The sequence below is a fragment of the Dermochelys coriacea genome, chromosome 7, assembly GCF_009764565.3.
Source record: "Dermochelys coriacea isolate rDerCor1 chromosome 7, rDerCor1.pri.v4, whole genome shotgun sequence".
Classification (NCBI taxonomy): domain Eukaryota; kingdom Metazoa; phylum Chordata; order Testudines; family Dermochelyidae; genus Dermochelys; species Dermochelys coriacea.
Genome location: NC_050074.1, coordinates 115,603,209 through 115,624,950, shown reverse-complemented (window position 1 = coordinate 115,624,950; position 21,742 = coordinate 115,603,209). Strand labels below are relative to the sequence as shown.

Below are 21,742 nucleotides of genomic sequence, written 5' to 3'. Positions count from 1 at the left end.
TATGTTTAATTTATCACTAATTAATGCTGCTGCTTTCATGTGCTTTGTCTAGCTGTTCTGTGCTTGTTATGTGCCTTTTTTTATGTGTGTATACATCCCTCCCCATTCATTCATTTTTATTCTGACGATTTACACAGCTTTCTCTCCTCTAGGTTTCCTCCACATATGGTCCCGCCACATCATAGTTTACATACGACTGGAATCCCTCATCCGGCCATAGTCACACCAACAGTCAAACAGGAATCTTCCCAGAGTGATGTTGGCTCACTCCACAGCTCGTAAGTTTTACATTCATCGTTTTATTTTTAGAACAATCTAATTGCAAGTGGGGTTTTCACGCACTGTTTTTAAAATTCGGGTTTTACTTTGCTGTGATTTTATTGTAAAATATATGTGAACAGGTTTGATTGGTTGTGCTAAACATAATTGACCATAATTTCATTGGCCTTGTGTATCAAAATAATAATATTAATTAATAACTTAATTCCTTGTAACACTCCTGAGAAGTAGGTGAGTAGCTATTAATATTGCACACTGGGGAAAATGTAGTATGCTAGTAAAGATGTTCAATAATTAAGGTGTCCAATAATTTTGTTTGCCTCTCTTTTAAATGCCCAGCTTGAGATACATAAGAGCATCCTACTGAGCACCCAGAGATGAGGGTAACCAAAATTAGAGGCTACTTTTGGTGCGGGGAAATGGGCATAAGTGATGTGCCAAAAGCCACAGAGGGAATTGGTGTTAGCTCTGGGATTAGAATTAAGGAGAATCTTGTTTTTCCTGCCCTGTACTCAGAACATTCCTGGTACTCCCTACTCTGGACTCAGTATTTTTTCCCCATTTAATAATATAAGAGATATTTGGGGGCACGAGAGTGTGTTTTATTATTATTTGCATTGTGTTAGTGCCCAGCAAACCCAGTCATGGACCATGTTCCCATTTTGCTAGGCATGATGGCCCAGATTCTCAAAGGTATTTAGTTTCCTAATTCCCATTGATTCCAGTGTGAGGATCTGGGCCTATTATCCTTACTTCTGTTTTCCAAAGGGATAAAAATATATCTGGCTGGGTTATCTATACACCAAGTCCGTTTCTTGTAAGACTGTGGAAATGGTTCTCATGTAGCAGCCCACTGACTCTAATGAACCCTGAAGCCTTTAGTTTTCAGTGCCAGTTGCAAGTATAAAATGAAGGTAGTTTTGCTTCAGAGCCATGTTTAATAGGGTTTATATATAGAGATTGGGGGGAATGAGTACGATGAACTTGCGAGAGTTCTCATTATGAGATTCTTTGTCTGTTTTGTCTTCTTCATCCAGAAAACATCAGGACTCCAAAAAAGAAGAAGAGAAAAAGAAGCCACACATAAAGAAACCTCTTAATGCATTCATGTTGTATATGAAGGAAATGAGAGCAAAAGTCGTAGCAGAATGCACATTGAAAGAGAGTGCAGCCATCAATCAAATCCTTGGTCGAAGGGTAGGTAACTAATCTAACCAAAATGAGAGAGAGAAAACCATATGGTGAAAGTCCTCAGGAAAAAAAATCTAAGATAGAGTGTGTTGTCCTTATTTTGGGTATGTTTTGCTAGATTATTTTGATAAGTGTATAGGGTTGAAACTTCTATTTCAACAGAAATCAAAATAAACCAGAATATCTTCCTGCTTTTATTTGTGTTTTGTTTTCATGAGCATATTTTGCTATGTGGCGCCACTTGTGGGACTGAAATAATAATGAGAGCTATTCTTTTTATGCTATTTCCAGGTCTCAGGACTTGAAATCCCAGATTTCATGTTATTTTGGCCCTAGAAATGGCTCACTGTGGTTTTTTGGGGGAAGTGGGGTGGCTGTGAAGAATATAAATACAAGGACTAGCACTCTCACAGACTAAGGGAAAAAATGGAATATGGGAATGAGTGTGGGAATAATGAGGAAGGGATGCTTTTCCAAAACCAGAGGTGGTTCAGATCTTGGTCCCGTTAACAAATGATTGTGGTTTTGGCCCATCTTCAGAAAAACAAAAGGACTGAATGAATATAAATGATGAATTCAGTCTCAGCTGGGTAAACCAGAGTCATAAATAAAATATTAACTGGCTGTGTGCCAGATAATCTATTTTTATCTGGTGTTTTTATGAAAATGGAATATATATACACGCACACACCCACACACAGGGTGTTATTGATGTACTGTATTTTAAAAAGTTGTGCTTTTGATTCTCTTTTCTCTTCCCCTACCTCAGTGGCACGCATTATCCAGAGAAGAACAAGCTAAATACTATGAGCTAGCGAGAAAGGAACGACAGCTCCATATGCAGCTTTACCCAGGCTGGTCCGCACGGGATAACTATGTAGGTGGCTATGTAGGTGGATATTTTTTTCAGTAGTAGAGTTTGTAGAAATGTATTTTTTTCTGTAACATGCTGACCTACGTCCACACACCGTGCACAAGCACTACTTTGAAAGGGCATCTCAGGACCCCAGTCCGGAAACAACAGCGGATGCTCCACCCGCATTGCCAAAACAATTAGGTACAATTAACAGCCCTCCACTAAGAAGAGGCTCCTTCCCTGGGATAGCAAAGAATGTAAAAGGTTAGAATTGAGGCATGTGATTAGAGCTCTGTGAAGACATCTTGCAGGGTGTCTGCCTTCCGTATGCCAATCTCTGGAAGATGCTATTAGGCATGTGTTCCTTTAAAAAAAATAAAAAATAAAAAATCTCCCCCTGATTCCTCCCCTTCTTTCCCACCAAAAATGAATCATTAGTGTCTTGTGCTTACCTGTGTGAGAGTATAGTGGAAAGTGGAAGAAAGACTTATCCTAGCTTCAGAGAAGGACTGGCAACGCGTGATGTGTTTGAAAGTCTTGCTCTCAAGTGGGGCTAACATAAATTATTCCACGCTCTACTGTTGTATATTTCACATATGTTATGCCTTACTGTGGCCATGTTTTAATATGCTTCTATTGTTTGGTCTTTTTACACAAATACCTTGAGACTGCAATTTGCAACCAACTGGTGGGATGTATTCAGGTTGATTTTTATTTATTTTCCCACTTGAGAAAGTCTGTTCACAGCATACACTACTGTTAGCTGTCTGGTTCCCAGCTTAGTCCCCAGTCCTGCAAACACTCTTACTATTGAGTGTAGTGCTCTCCTCCATGAGAATTAAGCACTATATCTGGTAGTAAGTGTTTACAGAATTGAGTCCATAAATTCTTAACAGATTGATAGCTGTTATAATCCTGGGGCTTGGTAGAAGCTTTAAAACCTCCTAACACAATAATGTAATAATGCCCCTTCTTCCTATAATTGGGAAGTATTAACAAGTTTACAGATACTTGCATGTAAATATCAGAAGCAAAACGATAATCATTACGGCAATGAGTTTTTGTTTGAAGAGATGTTACACAGGAATATAGTTACCAGAGATTTCTGTTTTAACATGGTTTTACCATAGTACAGAGTAAGCATCATTACAACACCTATGATGTCGTTTCTAGTGATTTAATTAAATTGACTGAAATCTCTGATCACAACATATTTAACAGACCAGGCATGTCAATCACATGTTAATAATAAAAAAAATTGACAGGTGGATTGGTATTTTTGCAGGTGAATGTACTTTGTCTGAGTATCAAATAAATGGTAACCAAATTTCTCTGTCTAGTTTACTGGATACATAAATGGTGTGTAGCAGTCACTTTCCATATTTTTCTTTTGAAGCATTCCTCTGCGGTTCGACTATTTTTTTCTTTTCCCAGTGAAAGGCTATCAGTAGCCTAGCATCTACTAGCAGATGAGAGATTAATTCCTCATTTTCTTTTGTGTGGCCATTTCCACTGGGAAGCCCCAGGGGGATTACCAAAGGCTCATTTAGTAATACACTTTGTGACAGTACAATCCCAATTCTCCCTAATGATAGATATGTCCACCATATATGCATAAAATCTCCTCTTTCAAACTTAAGGCCAAATCCTGAAAACACTCACTTACGATTGAATGTCATGCTTTCCTCTACATCTGGTAGTAGTGTTTACAGGATTGAGCCCAAAAATTCTTCTATGCAGTATAATTGTAACCATGTTGGTCCCAGGATATTAGAGAAACAAAGCGGGGAAGGAATATCTTTTATTGGACCATCTTCTGTTGGTGAGAGAGACAAGCTTTTGAGACACACCAAGTTCTTCTTCAGATCCGCATGTATAAAAGATATTCCCTCCTCCCAAAATTCTTAAGAGATTGGTAGCTGTCACAACCATGTGGCTTGGAAGAAGCCTTAAAATCTTACCCAATAATATAGTTATTATGATTTTTGAAAACATCCAATGCCATGATCCCGGAATGTGACTCTGGTGGACTCCCATTGCTGTCAGTGGAGTATTTCCTTGCAGAACTCACTGAAGATTTGGGGGCCAAGCCTGTAAAACTGATGTCAATTGCATTTAGTAAACTTTTGTTTGCTTTTTTTGCTGCTGTCTCCTTTGTGTCTAATCGGTTCCTAGGATAGCCAGAAACATTGCTCTGCCATGAATCATTTAAACTGCACACTTTGTGTATAGCTACATATACCTGTATGTACAGGTGCACTCAGATGTGTACAGAACAACAGAACAGGATAGACACTTCACAGTCTGCAACATAGTAAAAGGTAGCAGTCTTTGTTATAGAATGCCAAATATCTCTATGCTGGAATAATGTTGTATTACCATTTAAATAACTGTATTTGCCATTTGTGGTATCAAAATCCTCTCATCTCCTCTCGCAGCTGCCTTTATTCTCCAACTCTTCCTCTCCTTTCTTCCTTATCTTTCTTGCTCCCTGGGCATAAAACAATACTTGTGCATCCTCTTTAGAGGCAGAGGCATAGGAGAGGTGTTTTCTTAGGATCCAGAGGTAGTTCATTCCAGCTCCTCCACCAAAAACGCATTCTCTTTGGTATGGACTGGACTGAGACCATCAGACCATAGGGCTGAGTACTTCTTGGTACTGTGCAGTCTGATTTCCTCTTGGGAGTTCAATAAGGAGTAGAGGTAGGACCTGCCATTTGCTTAAAAGAGGTTTCAAGGAACGTTCATTCTGCTTTAGTGACTGTCGCTGACAGATGGGCATGTACAGTGTCTTAAATGTTTAGGACCTTTACATTTGTCCTCAGCATGTGAGCACTGAGAAATCCTTTCTTCTCAAGCTAAAAAGGACAGGATGAGAAAGCTGATGCTTTCCCAGCGGCTTGATGCTGTGTCCCCCCCTGACCTTCAGGGGGAACCTTGCTTCAGTAGGAGAGCTCAATAGCCTTACATCACACAGACACATCATCTACAAGGTTTGGTTTTTTTCTCTCTGTCTCTCTCTTCTTCATTCCATTCAGAGTTCTTGGAGTTTTCCTCCCCCCTCAGGCTTTCTTTGGACAACAGGCCTTCCAGAGATCTAGAAGAGAGGCATGATGGGGGTGCCAAAGCTTGTTAAATCATACCCCATCGTCAGCAATTTCACATCAAGCACTGAGACTTAGATACACATAGCCCATCTCTTCAGAGATGCAAGCAGCTCATTCTAGCAACTGCAGATTTCAGCCTCCTCTTCAGTTCAGGCGGATTTAGGGAATGTCTTGTCAGGGTCTCATCGGTGTCAGAAGGCATATTCAGTCTTCCACGTACTGATCTGAGAAACTGTACCTCCCATAGGCCTCGATATTAGCAGGACTCCTTTGTTTCTCCTGCATCCGGAAAGATGCAGGGGAAGTTTCTGCAGATCCTTGTCAGACAAAGCCTGTTTGTAAGTGGATTTTAAACCATCAGGGCTAGAGGTACTGATCTAGCGTAACTTGGTAAACAAGGGCGCTTATGGGTAAACTTCCAGCAAAGGGGTGGGACTTACCACAAAACTCTTGTGGTAAGTGGTGTGAATTCATGCTGCCTTTGAAAGCAAGTTCCTATGCTACTCCTTTGGATGCTGAATGGGTCCAGCAACATTACCTTTGCTATTAACAGGAGAATCAGGATAAGAAGGTCTAATAGGCAGGTGGACATAGTTCTGGAGAGAGAAAGAGAACACATCAAAACAGACAGCAAGTGTTTTATATCCGGATCTAGATCTCTTATAGCCAGAGCACTTGCGTAGTGTAGGGATGGAAAAATCCTTGGACCTTCCATCTCCATTTGAGTAGAGTAATGAGCAAAGAAGAGAAATGTGTTGTGTTGTCTGCGAGGCACCTTAAGAGCTGCTATCTTTGTGATTTAAATGTCTAATCAAATATCTTCTCCGTTGTACAGAAATTTGAAATTAAATGATTTTCTCTCTTCCTTTAAGAGACTGTGAAGGGATTCTGTTGGCATCTTTCTCCAGTGTTTATTAGTGTGGAACAGAGTTTCCCAAGCTCATGTTGATAAGGGACCAAAAATATCCTTGGCAAAAACATACTCATCAGTCATTTTTAATTATAGCTCTTTGATACCTGGCTTGAAGGCTTGGTACAGTGGTCAGGAGGCTCAGAATCCACTCCCTCTTTTTATTGTGTTTACCAGCAAAGGAGCTGCTGGAGCAGACTCATGTCTGTGTCCCAGCTGGTCCTTGTCCGATAGTGCTCTGATTTCTCCAACTGGAAAAAAAAATACTTGATTTCTCTCTGAAACATACTGCAAAAATTAAATAAATATACTCTGGGGGCCCTTTTACTCTGTTAATCTATCCAAGTGTCTCTTGAAATAAGAACCACAGATGTACAGGCCTGGGTCAATAGCCTGATTTCAGTTAGAATGTTGTAAATCTGGAGCTATTCCACTGAGTGAAGTTACTCTGAATTTACATCAGAGTAAATGAAAGTGGAATTTGAGCCCTGTTTTTGTGTGTGATGTATTGCCTCCGGACTGCTTAGCAAGGTGTCGCCTCTCTGTTCCCAAAGTCTTTAGGTGTAGTGACTGGAATGGCGCCAGCAGTCCTCTGTTAAAGAGATGGCCCCTGCAGTTTTACATAAACTATACCAAAGATAGCAACCCCCTTCTGAAAATCATCTGAGATGTGACTGAGATAATTCCCCAATAGCAGTAACTTGGCCACAGAATTACAGGCATATCCATTAAAACTGCCTGCATACACAGCCTTCCTTCTATCAGCAAAACATTCTCCCGAACAAGACTATACTTGTCACATCCAAGACAGCAGAGTGGCAGTTCGCTACCTGAACAGGCAAGGAAAGACAAGTTTGGAGGCCCTTTGCCAGGAGCCCTACAGGATTTTTAAACTCCAGCTTCAAAAGAACATTCACATTTTTGCTTGTTACAAGTAGAGCATAAACATCTTAGAGGAGATGCTGAGCTAAAGCCCAAAATTAACCACTTAGATGGGCGTCAGACCAAGTTACTGAAGAGAAGCTGTCCTATGTCTAGGAGTACTTTCTGTCCTTCCCTCAGATGTAGTCAGGCCTTCAGAAGCACTGCAAGGTTCCTACTTGGAGAACATAAAGCTTTGTTTCCTCTTGGACACAGGAGACTGCTGCCTTAGTGATTCTCTCGTGTCTTTTCACCAATTCCTCTTACTCCTACTTCTTCCAAAGGCAGAGATCACTGTGCTCCTTCTAGACAACTCTGCTGGCCTAGAAATCATCGCTTGGGTATCCAGAGAGCCCATGAAAATGAAAGAATCCTATTCCCCTTGCTCCAGCCTTGAGAATCTTCGAAGTCTTTGTATTGTCTGCAAGCTGTATTGGTCAATGCTGAGGGAAGTAGGGAAGGAAAGATTACTTACTAGAGAAGAGATCCCCTTTTCTTCTTCTGGACCATAGTCAGCCCTTACAACCCTCTCTTTGTCAAAATAGTAATTAGGTTTCCACAAGATTCACAGTAGCTTTGTGGTCATGGCCTGTCCCATGCTATTTGAGGTGAGTATAAGAAGAGCAAAAAACCCCAACCACCACCCACCTCATCGTCTTGGATTTTGACAGCACACAGCAAGTTACTTATTGGAAAGTACTGTTTGGGAAAGGACCTACAGTTAGTGAGCTGTAGCTCACGAAAGCTTATGCTCTAATAAATTTGTTAGTCTCTAAGGTGCCACAAGTACTCCTTTTCTTTTTGCGAATACAGACTAACACGGCTGCTACTCTAAAACCCTACTGTTCCTTGGTTTTTCCATGGGGCAGAATCTGTGGAATGTCTTAGATAAAGCACATGTTTGATTTTATTTTCCCCTCGACTACAGTTGCTGGGTTTTCTGTCAATTGCTAAACCAGCACTCCTGCATGTTAGCTTTTCCATGTCAGTATGGCTTCCTTGTCTATTTTAATAGTCACTTTTTGCAGTAGAGGAGTCAGTGTCCAAGTCTGAGCTCTCTCTCTGTCTCTCCATTGTTCTCAACATGGACATGTGCCAAGGAGCATTATGCCTCCTTGAGGATACCACTCTACAAGGTTTTGGCCCATTCCAGGCATCAGGGATGTCTGGCAGAGGGAAGTGAGGTGTCAGATTTATTAACTCGTGCTGACATAATAAGTTGCCCCTTCTAGCCCTCATACCCTCTCTCAGCCACTTACAGCGCTTTGTGGACGCTGCCTTCACACTTCAGGCTCTGGTGAAGCTGCTTTGCAATAGAATAAAGGGCTAAGATCAAGGTAAGCAGGCAGACCTGGATGCATGGCTCTGTCACTTCCCTAGCTTCCCTGAGATGAGCAAGAGCCACAAGTGCGCTCCTTCACTAGTCTGCCATGCAGTGATTCATAGCCCTGTTGGGTGAGCTTTCAGGACAGTCCTCCCTCGTGTCGCTCTGCCTCATCTTACAAAAAGGGTTCTTACAAATCCTTTCTATTTGTATATGTTGCATGCAGGGAAAGAAGAAGAAGAGGAAAAGGGATAAGCAGCCAGGAGAGACCAATGGTAAGTAAAATAAGTCAATATACCTTGCTTAGTGGAACAGTGGAGAATCTGACCTTCTGTTCCTAGATTTTGGGGAGGGAAGGAAAGAGGGAGGGAGGAATGGGCTTCTCCTGGCCTCTTTGGCATCCGATCCCTATTGTAGTCAGCCTTTTATTTTTGTTTAATGCATTTTAATTAATTGCCTATTACTGCCCTTCTAAAACTAGTAACCAAATCACTGCATGTAAAGCATTTTGTGAAATTAGGTGAATTTGTTCTTAATAATTACAAAGCCATTAACTTCAGAAGTATAGTTGTAATGCCTATGCCATTGTTATAAAGTTGTGTGCTTGTTTTGTGCGTGTGTGTGCGTGTGTGTGTGTGTGTGTGTGTGTGTGTGTGTGTGTGTGTGTGTGTGCGCGTGCGTATGTGTTTGGTATTAATTTGGGCTGTACCTGTGTGTTCTGATGCATGCCTTACAGTGGTAAATCGCGCCAATTTTAAATTAAGGAGGTTTGCCATTCTCTGTAGGCAATTAGAAATACTGCATAGGCAATCTCATAGACAATTTTGCAGAAGCCCTGATTAAACTTTTTTGAAGCCTTTGTATAATTTTTTCTTTTTTTTCAGAACACAGCGAATGTTTCCTAAATCCTTGCCTTTCACTTCCTCCGATTACAGGTGCTAATGTCATTTTGAGTCATTTTGAATAGTTTATAAACTGCTTTTTAATTTTTTTCCTGCCATTATAGATTTTAACATTAAACACTTATGACATTAAATGGGGAAAAAATCCACACGTTTTTACAGTATATATCTATATAATATGTTTGGTAGTTTTTTTTTTAATTTTGTTTTTGTTCTTTTTTGTTTTGTTTTGTTACATTGCTATTAAATAATAATACAGTAAAAAAATCTCAGAATTGTACTAACTGTGCAAATTGAATATGCAGTATTTCTTTAAAGAGACTGATAAAGAATAGAAGGAAATCAGTAATGAACCTCCTTAATCTAATGGCATTTTTCACGGCTCCCACTAAGTCTTCTCACATCAGCATGTTTACGCAGTATGGTTTTTTTTTTTTTTTTAATGTCATTTGGTTTTGGTTTATTTATTTTGCCTTTCTGTTCAAGACTGTCCATTACAATTCACTAGCTTGACTAACTCGGCGCATTTTCCCATGCTTTCCATTTATTTTCTGGCTGATGCTAACATGCCCATTCTGCAGTCTGCTGCTTCTTATCCATTCTTTTTCTTTTTCTTTTTTTTGTTGTTGAAAAAATTATTAAAAAATTAAAATAAAAAAAATGAATGTTATTCTAAAAGCTGCATTATCCCAATAGATACCTTTTTACCTTTTCTCTTTTTTGTGTGTGTTTGTCTGAGTTGAAGAAAAAAGCATGTTCAAGAGCTAACCTCCATACTTAGCTTCTTTTTCTTCCTTCCCTTGCCCCCCCCCCCGCCAAAAAGAGAAGAAAATATGCCAAAAACCCATCATTTTAAACAAACCACGGTAACTTCCCTTTGCTGTTTAAATGAGAAGAGACAGTCCTTTACAAAGGGATACTGCAGCTTTAATTGCAACAGCTAATTTCAAGAGTTGAATAAGAATGTGATTATCACTATTTTTTTAACTTTTAAATCGAACGTCGATATTTTGCGATTAATAATGAGGTCATTGATTTTTATTCCCTTTTTTATTTTTTTTATTTTTATCTTTCTCTTTTTTTTTCTTCCCCTTTTCTCTCTCTCCTTTTTCTGCTCGCTTCTTTCTTGAACTCATTCAGACCTGAGCGCTCCTAAGAAATGCCGAGCGCGCTTTGGCCTTGATCAACAGAATAACTGGTGCGGCCCCTGCAGGTGTGTATAGTTTTCCCAGACTCGCTATGGCTGGTTTGCAGCTGGTTTATTTGGTACTTTCCCCCTTTTTTCCTGCCTTGTTGCTTTGTAGCTCTGTGTTTGTGATCTAGAAGACACAAGGGAGTGGGACGCTGCCATGAATGATCATCTCTCTGAAAGGGTTTTGCCTTCCCCCCTCCCCCTCTTTCCTTGCTGCTGCTAGCCAAAAACCCACTGTAAAACAGCATCAGCCTAAGCATATCTGATCCGTGACTGCAAACAGAATCCCACCCTCCCAGCCTTCTCTCAAGGAATGTTGCATACTCCAAACATGTCCAAGGCCCTTTGATAATGCGAGCATTGAACGTGTTACAGACAGTGGGCTAAGTGAAGCAAATGCACAACAGTGTAACCATTTTAGGGTTTTTTTTGTTTGTTTGCTTTGGCTCGGTGTGGAAGCCTTCTTTCTTTCATACCCTTGGTATAAGGGGAGATTACCAAATAAAACTGACACAATTAAAGAGAAATGTAGCTGTAGCTAAGATTTCACGTCCAAATGAGCTCTATCCACCATTGTGTTTGTATTTTTTGTGTTTACCTTATGCTAACAGATGCAAATACTCCAAAGAAGTGTCGGGCATTGTTCGGGCTTGACCGACAGAGTTTATGGTGCAAACCATGCAGGTATACTACCCAATTAGGCCTTTGGGGAAATAAAAGCATTCTGTCCTCTCAGTGCATTTGTGTGATTTATTTTTTTTTAACCTTTTCCCCCACCCTCCCACCTTCTCTCTCCCACAGCATCAAATGCTAATAATCTTCAATTCTCAAAATTTAATTGCTAAATTCTCTTGCTGATGTAATGCCATTTCTTCTCTTTCTTTACCAATAACCTTTCCCTGGTGGTAGAACTGGGAACAAGCAAACCCTGAGGTACATAAAACTGGCACTGTCCAGACGGTTAGCAAAATGAATGCTTAGGTGGACATTTACGCTGCATTTGTGTGTGTGTGTCCACTATCTCCAAAGGGTTAAAAGATTCTGTGATCTGCAGCACTGGTGTTTTCATCACAAATATATATAAATACAAGCCAGTGTTTACAGCTTATATTGTAGTCATGCCATTAGCCTATTTGCAAAATTTAAAAATGTATATATATCAATCCTGAAAATATTTATGTAACATATCTACATTTTCTAACACCATTTTTCTGAAATTCTTAAAAGTGTAACCCAGCAAAGTGAGCTGTAAACACATGAGCTCCAGAGAAAACTAATTGCAGCTTTGGTAGGACAGTTTTCAGGAAGTAAAAGGCACCTAACAACCCAAATTTCAACAGCCCATGTTCTACTGCAGGTTTATACCAAATCTGTAGTTCCATGGATAACTCAGAAGGTACTTGTTTCTTGGTGGAGGGATACCAACTACTTCTTTTTCTCATTCCCTTTCCGTAATAACCACATTTGGTTAAATTTGTTGTTTCTTTGTTCTAATACAAGCAGTCTTTGAATATGGAATATTATGATGGTAGGTATTTCAACCAAAACCACACTCTGTATGTAGTGTTTCCTCTCTCACCTTTCCTGCTTATTCATGCCCTTGCCATGTGCTTTATCTCATTTAGAAGATAGACTAGATGTTCATATATTATGTGCATGCACACACTCCTTTTGTTTTCCTCGATGCCAAGCACAAACATGGATTGAGAATGTACTGTGTGTCTAACCATTATGCTAAGCGAAGGCTTGTAAAATGTCTTTAAAAGATTGCATTCTTCCCCATTTGGTGAATTATAAGTTCCATTAGAAGCATGCTCAGTACTGTGAGTTGTGTGTGAAGTGCAAAGACAATAATGTTAAATGTCAGTGTCAATACATACATTAAATACCTTTTGAAAATAGCAATTTAAAATGCTTTAAAAAGGGGGAGGAAATCCAATCTAGAGGCACTGGATAGCCACTTACACTGTGAAGAAGTAGAATACTTGAATCTTATGTAGCTAAAGATACTTATAATGTGTTTAATTAAACTTATACCGTGATGAATTTAGTATACAGTGTCAATAGATACTTATGTAGTCTATAGATAATGTATTTGATATGTGTCAAACTTTGTATGCTGAGTGATTATAAGAACTAGCTCTACATCATGTTTGTTTCATTTATCATTCTCTGTCCACTTATATCAACATCATACTATTAAAGCTACATTTTATCGTTAAAGGGGCTTTTCATTTGAGCTATAGGATTATCATTTTGGCAGTGCATTAGTTGTGTCTGATGAGAAATAAGCCCTTGTCTTCGTTTTTTGCCTTAGATTATTTCAGTTTTATTCAAAAATATTTGCTGCAGGTCAGAGTCTTTTTATTTGTTGGAACAACCTTTATTATAAGCATTGACTGGGACAATGCTTTTTAATGACATAGCTCATAGCTTTATGTTTATTGACTCTTTTATTTTACATGTATTGTGGCATTTTCTCATTAGGCGGAATATAGGTCACTGCATTTCTTGTTCTGGGTGCCAACCATTGTAGCTTCTTGTTTATACAGTGTTAGTTTTCTGTAATGGATCTTTGAGAGAGAATCTATAAGATATGCAGTTTGATAATGGGTCAGAAACTGAGACATCTTTAGTTATAGTAGGTGGAACCCAGCAAACCCTTGTCATTATCCATGGCTTTCATTTCTGGTAACAGCAATGTCATTAGTTTTCAAGATGTTTTAGGGCCAATTTCACTGCCGGTATAAAAGGGCACGCTATCTTGACTCCAATAACAATATTTATATGCTCTTAACATTTTCAAAACATTGCATGTACTCTATTTCTCACAATATACTTGTGAGATGTGCTATTATCCCAATTTATAGAAAGGGAAACCAAGGACACATCACGAGTTTGCATCAGAGAAGGGATTAGAACTCAAGACCTAGCTCTGTGTTCTTTCCCTCAAGCCACAATTACTCCCTTGAGTAAAGTTGTGCCCATTTACACCTGTGGTGAATTTGGCACTTTATCTTGTGTTTGTAATTAGTTATTGAGTGTTCTGTGCTGCGCAAATATACACAAAAAATACACTGTTGTGACCCAAAGAGCCAGTTCAACATGGGAAAACTAGTTGAAGCCACACATAATATACCAGGGGAAGCTGAAGTTAGAGCAAGACCTCCCTTTAAACAGGAAGTTTTTTGTAAATGAATTGTAGACTACCAGCTTTCCCTTTAATATTAAGAAATGAACATTTAATAGAAGTAGGGAGAAACATCATGCTGAAATGAAAATGAAAGGCAATTGGTTTAATTATTCTGGGGCAGAATTTGACTTTAGAAAGAGTATTAACATGTAAGCCAAGAAGACCTTTCACATCTGTGGTGCCCTAACCATATTCTGCTTTGCCATGAGATGCTCTAGCTCTTACTCTCAACCATAGGCCGAAAGTCAAGCTAGTAGTAATAAAAAAAAAAAAAAAAAAAAGAGAAAGAAAGAAAGAAAGAAAGAAAGAAAAGCCCAGAGTTGATCAGACAGAATATTAGAGTATTGGACCTAAGTCAGCAATGGTTTGATAATAAGCACCTCATAAGAGCTGATGTGTGTAAAGTGAGCAGAATTTGAATCCTCTGTGTGCTAGAAACTGAGATTTCTGACTACCTGGGACCTTCCTTAAATGTTATTGCCTACTTTTCCACATAGTCGTTAGCCATGACAGTTCCGAAACGTGGCATCATGTCCAATGTCCACCTGTGGTACAAAAAAGCCCAGGTTTGAATTGTGGATAAGATAGCATTACACAATTTCAATTTAGAAACCGAGTAATGTGGAACTAGATTTTTTTGGGGGAGGGAAGAATGTCAGAACTAATCCATACCAGTTAATGAAGTTAAGCTTATGCTCAAATAAATTTGTTAGTCTCTAAGGTGCCACAAGTACTCCTTTTCTTTTTGCGAATACAGACTAACACGGCTGCTACTCAGAAACCTGTTATTTGATAGAGGAATTTAGCAAGGTTCTGTTTGAGCCCACCAAATTGCTTTTTCCATCTTTTAACTTTGCCCTAATAAAGCATGGTTTGCTGCCTGACATCTTCACCTTTTTTTTCTTCTCTTGTTCTTTTTTTCTCTCTCCCCTCCCCTTTTGTGTGTGTGTTTGTGTGTGTCTTTCTTTTACATTTTTAAGTGCATGAACGTCTTAGTTTTTAGCATGTATTGATCTGCAGGCTAACGTGGTTAAAAAAAACTCTAATAGCCCTAACCATTTACCTTTCTGTGTGGAACTTTGAGCAGAACCTCAGTCTATTGTCTGACTCTGGTAAGGGAGTGTTATGACATGGAAATCTGCCAAACCCCTCTTTGAAGCAGGTGCGAGGTGGGGTACAGTACCAGACAATATCTTTTTCTGTGACCCAGAAGATCAGATCCAGCTCATAGTAAAAAAACAAAAACAAACTAGCACCAAAGACAAAGCAGGGGAGATGGCTTATTTTTCCCACCTGGATTGACACAACAAAATACCCATTTTTGACGGGCCAAATCCACCGTCGATACAAGAGGGTGCAAATCCATTTACTTGAATGGAATTGCAGTTGTTTAGATCTTGGGGAGAATTCACCCACTGACATTGATATTCCATGCATGATAAATTGGGAAACAAACCCTTATTTCTGTTCACCTCCTTTTGCCATTCATTGCCGAGTCGCTTAACTGTTGTGTTGTATCCAGTAGAATTAGTTGGAAATACATTCTTTCATTTTTTTTTTCCTTGTAAAGCTCAGCTGACTTTATCTTGAGAGTTTAATGAACTTTGTCAAATGAATCACAGGGTGTGATACTGGTTTTAGCACTTCCCGTAGAAAAACTGTGTTTGCGTGGCTTGACTTTCACCGCTTTGGCCAAGATGCTGTAGTGGTGTGCCTAATTATTTTTGTTCTGCGTACATCCGGCCAAGAGAAGTATTCTGAAACTGTCCTCTTTTGTTTGTGACTCCAAAATGGGTGGTGAGGGGGGCAGGGGCGGGGGGGGGAGAGAAAGGGAGAAATTATCTTTGTTGGCTTGGTGGGGTTTTTTAGGTCAGCATTTCTTGTGAGACTCCCATAATTCCTGGTGTGAACTGAGTTCTGTGTTGCTCCTCATCTTTTTACCTGTTGTTATGTTGTTCGCTTACTGAGATTGAACCCCGCTTTGAAGTTACATGAACGGCCTCTCAAAGGAATATTCCCTAAAATACAGAAAAAAACAACCAGAATACCTACTCCTTCCCGGCAAAACAAACAACACAAAACAAAATAATTTTAAGCCACAACCTGCAGGCCATACAACCAGTTATTCTTGTTATTTTGAATCATTTTCTGTTTATCTTGTTCTTCTTCTTGTTTTTTTTTTATTGTTTTGTTTTTATTTCCCTTCCTTTTGTTCTTCCTATTACATTTCCTTTCTGTCTGACTCTGGATTTGGTGTGGTTCTGAACAGAAAAAAAATATATGAGCGGTAGTCCACAGCTTCTGCTGCCTCGGAAAGGTGGTGTATCTCAAAGCCTTTAAATCAATCACTTAAAAGCAGCCTTTGGGTGCATGGTGCTACAGTCAGCTTTTTAAAATTTGATACAGGCCAATGTGGATAAATTATTAGCTCTCTAAAGTTTTTAGTTTATCGGGGTTAAATTTTTGTAGGGAGGATTGACCTTTTTAGGAAAACAAGTAGTATATCGGGCTACAAGAAATTGAATCTGAACCTTGTTAATAAATAGCCTGAACAGGAGAACAAAGAGAGAATCCGTATCATCTCCAAGTCTGGTAGCAGAAAGTCCAGTTCCTTAGAGGACTTAGTGGCTTATACACACCCAGCAACCCTTTAAGCACCGTGTAGGCTCTGGGTGTAATCTGTTCAGAGCTCAGGGTAGTTTATTGATGGCTCATTGCTTTAGATACCTTTCTCCATTAGCATCTTTGCCCTTTATTCACAGATAACTCTCTCCCTGTTTCTAGGAGAAAAAAAAAGTGCGTTCGCTACATACAAGGTGAAGGCAGCTGCATCAGCCCACCCTCTTCAGATGGAAGCTTACTAGACTCTCCTCCTTCTTCTCCTAACATGCTAGCCTCCCCCACAAGAGACTCAAAACCGCAGACTGAACAAACACAACCCCTCTCGCTAACATTGAAACCCGACCCGCTGGCACACCTCTCCATGATGCCGCCACCGTCCTCCTTAGTCCTGACCGAAAGCTCTGCTAGCAAGCCCAGCGCCCTGTCTGCTACTGATTGTCAGAACGGGCCATTGGATCATCCGCCTGCCACTTTACAGCTGTCAGCAGCACCATCCTCATCGTTAGCCCAACCTTCGACATCCTCCTTGCATTCCCATAATTCTTTGGCTGGGACACAGCCCCAGCCACTGTCACTTGTAACCAAGTCTTTAGAATAGCTTTAGCCTCTTTAGCCCTTGCTTTTTTAAAATTGTGTTGGGTTGGATTTTTTTGTCCTTTTTGTTTGTTTTTTAAATTTTGTTTTATTTTTTAATTTGTGCCATATGGCTACATTAGTTGATGTTTATCGAGTTCATTGGTCAATATTTGACCCATCGTTATTTCAATTTATCCTTTTAAATATGTAGATGAGAAAAAGCCTCATGATTCTGCCAAAATTTTTATCAACAGCTGTTTAAAGTCTTTGTAGCGTTTAAAAATATATATATATATATATATACATAACTGTTATGTAGTTCTGATAGCTTAGTTTTAAAGACTGATTTTAAAAATTAAAAAAAAAAAGAAGCAATTTTGAAACAGCCCTTGCAGAAGGTGTTGGTTCTTTATTATTTGTATTAAATACGAGCTTGCGAACCAATCATTTTACATCTGGTTTTTAAACCTTTAAGGGCACAATGAATGCAGTGCCGCTACTTTTTTTTTCTTCCTCGTGTGAAACAACTTTTATTGTGATGTTACTTGTTATTGTTTAAATGTACAGAAACAAAAGGGTTAAAATGTGTTAATAAACCTTGTTCCATGGTGTTGTTCTTTTTGGGGGAGGGAATGCTACTCAACAATTAAAAGTATCACAACGCTATTGGACCAGTAGTATTTATTGCTTTAGAAATTGCTTGTTGTATCTGTATGTTGTCCATTTTTAAATATGTTTTTTCCCTTTTTTTTCTTGAAACATTGTATAAAGTTTTTTTCCTTAGTGTAAGCATCTTATATATAACAACTCATTTGTACAAGGTTTTTAAGTTTATATATAAATGTGTATATATATATTTTTCCGGGGGTGGGGGGTTGTTTTGATTTTTTTTTCCTGTATGAAACACAGTTGCCACCAAATGGACATTTGCAGATGCATTTTAAAGGATCAATAGTGTAAAAGTAAATAAATGACAAACAAAAATTGCTTTAAAAGCCATTACACATACAAAAAGACTTGAAAAATTAGCAAGGGACTTTTTAGCAACGCTGTTTGAAAAATAGCAACGTCCAAGTGTCTCTCATTCAGAACTGCAGTTGAATTCCCTGCGACATTAGAACTGTAGACCGTGTGCAAAATCTTTGTGCCAAAATTCTCAGTGACTTAACTTTCTCCCAACAACTCTATTTTTTTTAAATGCTGTAATTTTTTTGTTCATCATGTTTTGCTGTGATGTTACATAGGTAGATATGTATGTAGTTTTAATGTCACCTATAACAGACGTGTTTGGTAGCAGATTGTCCGGAAAGCATTTAAAATGAAGAGGTATAAACCCTTAAGGGCCAAATTCTGTATATTAGATTTCTCATAAAGGGAAAATCAGACTGCCACTTTTATGTACACTTACTACATACAGGTAGGTAGCAAACTTAAAACAAACAAACAAAAAAACCTAGGCATGTTGATGTTGCAAAAAAAACAAAAAACAAAAAAAAACCCGCTGTATAAAGCTGAAAAATTGTTCATCTGTTCATTCAGTGCCATTGTAGTTGACATGAAGCGATTGTAAAACTGTCTCCGGTTTTTCTCTGGTTTATTAAGATGCTAACTATAACATTTTTTGTGAATACTTTGAATGTTTCCTAACAGTTGTGATGTTACTGTTCCGTTTTATGCTCTTATTCCGATTTTCATTTTTAATGGTTTGGAAGCCATTTTTGTAATGAATAAATGTTCATGCTGTACAGTATCTGTAGCATGCAGTTCTGGATTAATAAAAGCAACTTAGTATGTGCAGAGAATGACTTGTCAACTCATTTATGTGTTGATTGCATTTTATTATGGCCAAGCAGGTTTAAAATGTGGACTCACTTGGCATGCGTCTGATCAGAAGAGTTGGATGAAATTATTTCAAAATTTCAACGAATAAATGACAAAAAAAATTCTGTGTTCATGAACATTTTTCCGATTTTCTGCCTCCTCCACTCATGGGAAATATTTTCAATTTGTATAATGCCATTCTAGCTGAGTTCCTGTAATTGTTCATTTTCAGTGGACAAAGCCTTTACCTTGCTCAGCAAACTGGTATGTGTGGAGGGGGTGTGTGAAACAGCAGTGAAATCACTTTTATGTTAAGCAATTAGCTCATTGCTGGCATTATACAATTAATAAATAATAACATGAACTGAAAATAATGATATTCTCCATTTGATTCTGACAGTTGGAGGGAAAGATAGGTCTGATTGGTTATACTTTAAAAGCAAACTCCATATGCTCAGCCCAGCAATCTAGTGATTCATCAGGTCAGTTTCACATGATAGGGGATGAAATTCACATGCATGGTGAATACACATGGTGGTACACATGCATAAGACCGTGTTCTGTCCTTTTGCACAACGCTGATACGAACTGACACATGTTGTGTGTTTGAAAGAAAAAAAAAGGTTTTGGTTACAATGGGCATTTTGAGCACTTGGGCTGATTACTACAATTCGGAAGGAGTGAGTCCCAGGTTCTACTGTTGCTTTTAAAAAAAAAAAAAGTAGTTTCCAGCTTGCCCTGACATTCGTTTCTGTCAATCAAAAAACAAAAGGGACTAAAAAATATTTTCATGAGTGCTCAGTACCCAGCAGATCCCATTGAGAATAGAAAAGCTGGGTCCTGGGTGCTTTTGAAAATCTCACCCCTAAGTCTTAAACACTGGCCATTTTCTATGATAGTCCAGGGCTAAAGCAAGATTTTGGGGGGAGGAGGGGAATTTTGATGCTCTTGTTTTACAGTCTCTTGTGATAATTTTATCCCCAAATATTCCCATAGTTGATAGTGGCAGCACTGGCACTAACTATGAATTTGGCATTTTTACCGGGGGTAAGCCGTGTTAGTCTGTGTCCACAAAAACAAGGAATCAGGTGGCACCTTAAAAACTAACAGATTTATTTGGGCATAAACTTTCATGGGTTGGTTTTTTTACCCACGAAAGCTTATGCCCAAATAAATCTGTTAGTCTTTAAGGTGCTACTGGACTCCTTGTGGCATTTTTACAACCATTAGTTAAATCAGCAAGTTTATCCAGAGTGAAATTATTGCCAATGCACTACTTAAGTTTCTCAAAATAGGGCTCAGGTAGAACTTAGATGGTCACATAGCGATTTTGCTGGCCCTCTGCCTAAGGGAGAATTGGGCCTGTGAGAAATGGTTCTGAACTTTCTTTGTTGGGCTGAGTAATTCAGGCACAGAGCGTGGGCCCATTGCTACCAGCCTTTACTCCCATAAGGAGTTCTTAGACAAATACACCCTCACTGCTATCAATGCAGCTATCCATATAAGCAAGGCTTTGCAGTATATTGCCCTTGCTCGTTTAGATATTCTATAGATAAGAGAATAAATGTATATGCATGTGTTGGATGAATGTGTATTTAAATATGGCTGTGGAGGGTTTCAAAGCCGACCCACAGATTACACTGCACAACTCACCATTAAAATGCCAGTGAGAACTGTGTGGCTAAATCCCCTAGTCATCTGAAATCTCCACCCATTATTGCTAGAATATTATCCTGAAGAGAATTGTGAAGGTGAGCCTCTCATAACATACCCTTCAGTGCAATTGCATAGTACTTAGCTCTTCTTCAGTGCTTTTCCTCCATTGACCTTCAGGCACCGTCCAAAGGAAGGGGAAGAATTCTTTTATAGGTGGGGGGAACTGAGGTGCACATCGGTGAAGTAGCCTGTCCAAGGTCACTCACAGAGCCAGGAATAGAACCCAGTGTGCTGACCCCTGCCCTAGACCATACTGCATCCCTTTGGGTGTAATTTATCTGCCGACCATGTGTGACCCAGCCTGAAGTGTGTTGGGGTGTTATCAAGAGCAAAACCAAAATCCATTAAGTCAACAATTTAATCTGTCTCTGATTGCTTAATTGCTTTCTATGATACTTGTTCTCTAAGGAAAATATCTGTGCCTTCTTTGAAAGAAAGGAAGAGCGGCTTTTCTGAAGAATGCTGACCCACACCATGAATAAAGCCTAAATTGGAGACAAACTCAATATGCCGGCTAGAGAATGAGGTTGCCTGGCTTGAACAGGGAGGTGCTGATACGAGTCTCTCCAGAGATTTAAAGTAAATATTTAGTGCTTATAATTCCTTTTGTTGTCGCTGTTGGAAAAAGGGGGTTAATCCCATATAGCCGTGTAGCAGCCAGCATTGTTTCTGAAACTGAGATTGCTAATAATAGATCATAAAAAGTGTGTGTTGAATTTTGGCACATTTCCTTCTAAAGGCATTAATGCAAAGCAGCAAACCAACAAACCCCCTTTGGTGGTTATGTACATTTAATGAGTTCCCTTTTTCCTGTGGGTCCAGGGCCTGATCCTGCTCTCATTGAGGTCTATAGAAAAACTCCCATTGCCTTCATGGGAGCAGGATCAGACCCTACTCTTTCCCTTCCTTCCCCTCCCAGACTTGTATATAAAGCTGAAGGCGTTTCCTCAGGTGCAATCTGCCTTCGGCCTGGTTCGGTGGTTGAGGCTGCATTTCAGTGTTGGTGAAACGATATTTATTTCCATGTTTGTGAAAGAGATGTCACCACCCATGACTGCAAGAATCTGATGCATCTGAAACACATAAAATGCCAAACCTCATTTCAGTTGATAGCCAGGAAATTGAACATGAT

At 39.2% G+C, this 21,742-nt stretch overlaps 1 protein-coding gene across 50 annotated transcripts in view; it reads left to right on the top strand.

Moving 5' to 3' along the window:
• The window catches only part of TCF7L2 (transcription factor 7 like 2), a 206,020-nt gene extending 187,150 nt beyond the window's left edge, over positions 1 to 18,870 (top strand). For 5 of the 50 annotated variants that reach the window (XM_038409223.2, XM_043518315.1, XM_038409228.2 and 2 more), the window contains 7 exons: positions 153 to 278; positions 1,317 to 1,476; positions 2,240 to 2,347; positions 8,815 to 8,863; positions 9,473 to 9,523; positions 10,631 to 10,703; positions 16,660 to 18,870. In XM_038409223.2, coding sequence (XP_038265151.1) covers positions 153 to 278; positions 1,317 to 1,476; positions 2,240 to 2,347; positions 8,815 to 8,863; positions 9,473 to 9,523; positions 10,631 to 10,703; positions 16,660 to 17,095 — 1,003 coding nt within the window. In that variant the 3' untranslated portion in view covers positions 17,096 to 18,870. Of the gene's footprint in view, positions 1 to 137; positions 279 to 1,316; positions 1,477 to 2,239; positions 2,360 to 8,814; positions 8,864 to 9,472; positions 9,524 to 10,630; positions 10,708 to 11,293; positions 11,367 to 12,182; positions 12,212 to 16,659 lie in introns of those variants that run through there. The other 45 variants (XM_043518313.1, XM_043518309.1, XM_038409226.2 and 42 more) reach the window with 37 other exon arrangements.
• The last annotated feature ends 2,872 nt before the right edge of the window (positions 18,871 to 21,742 follow it).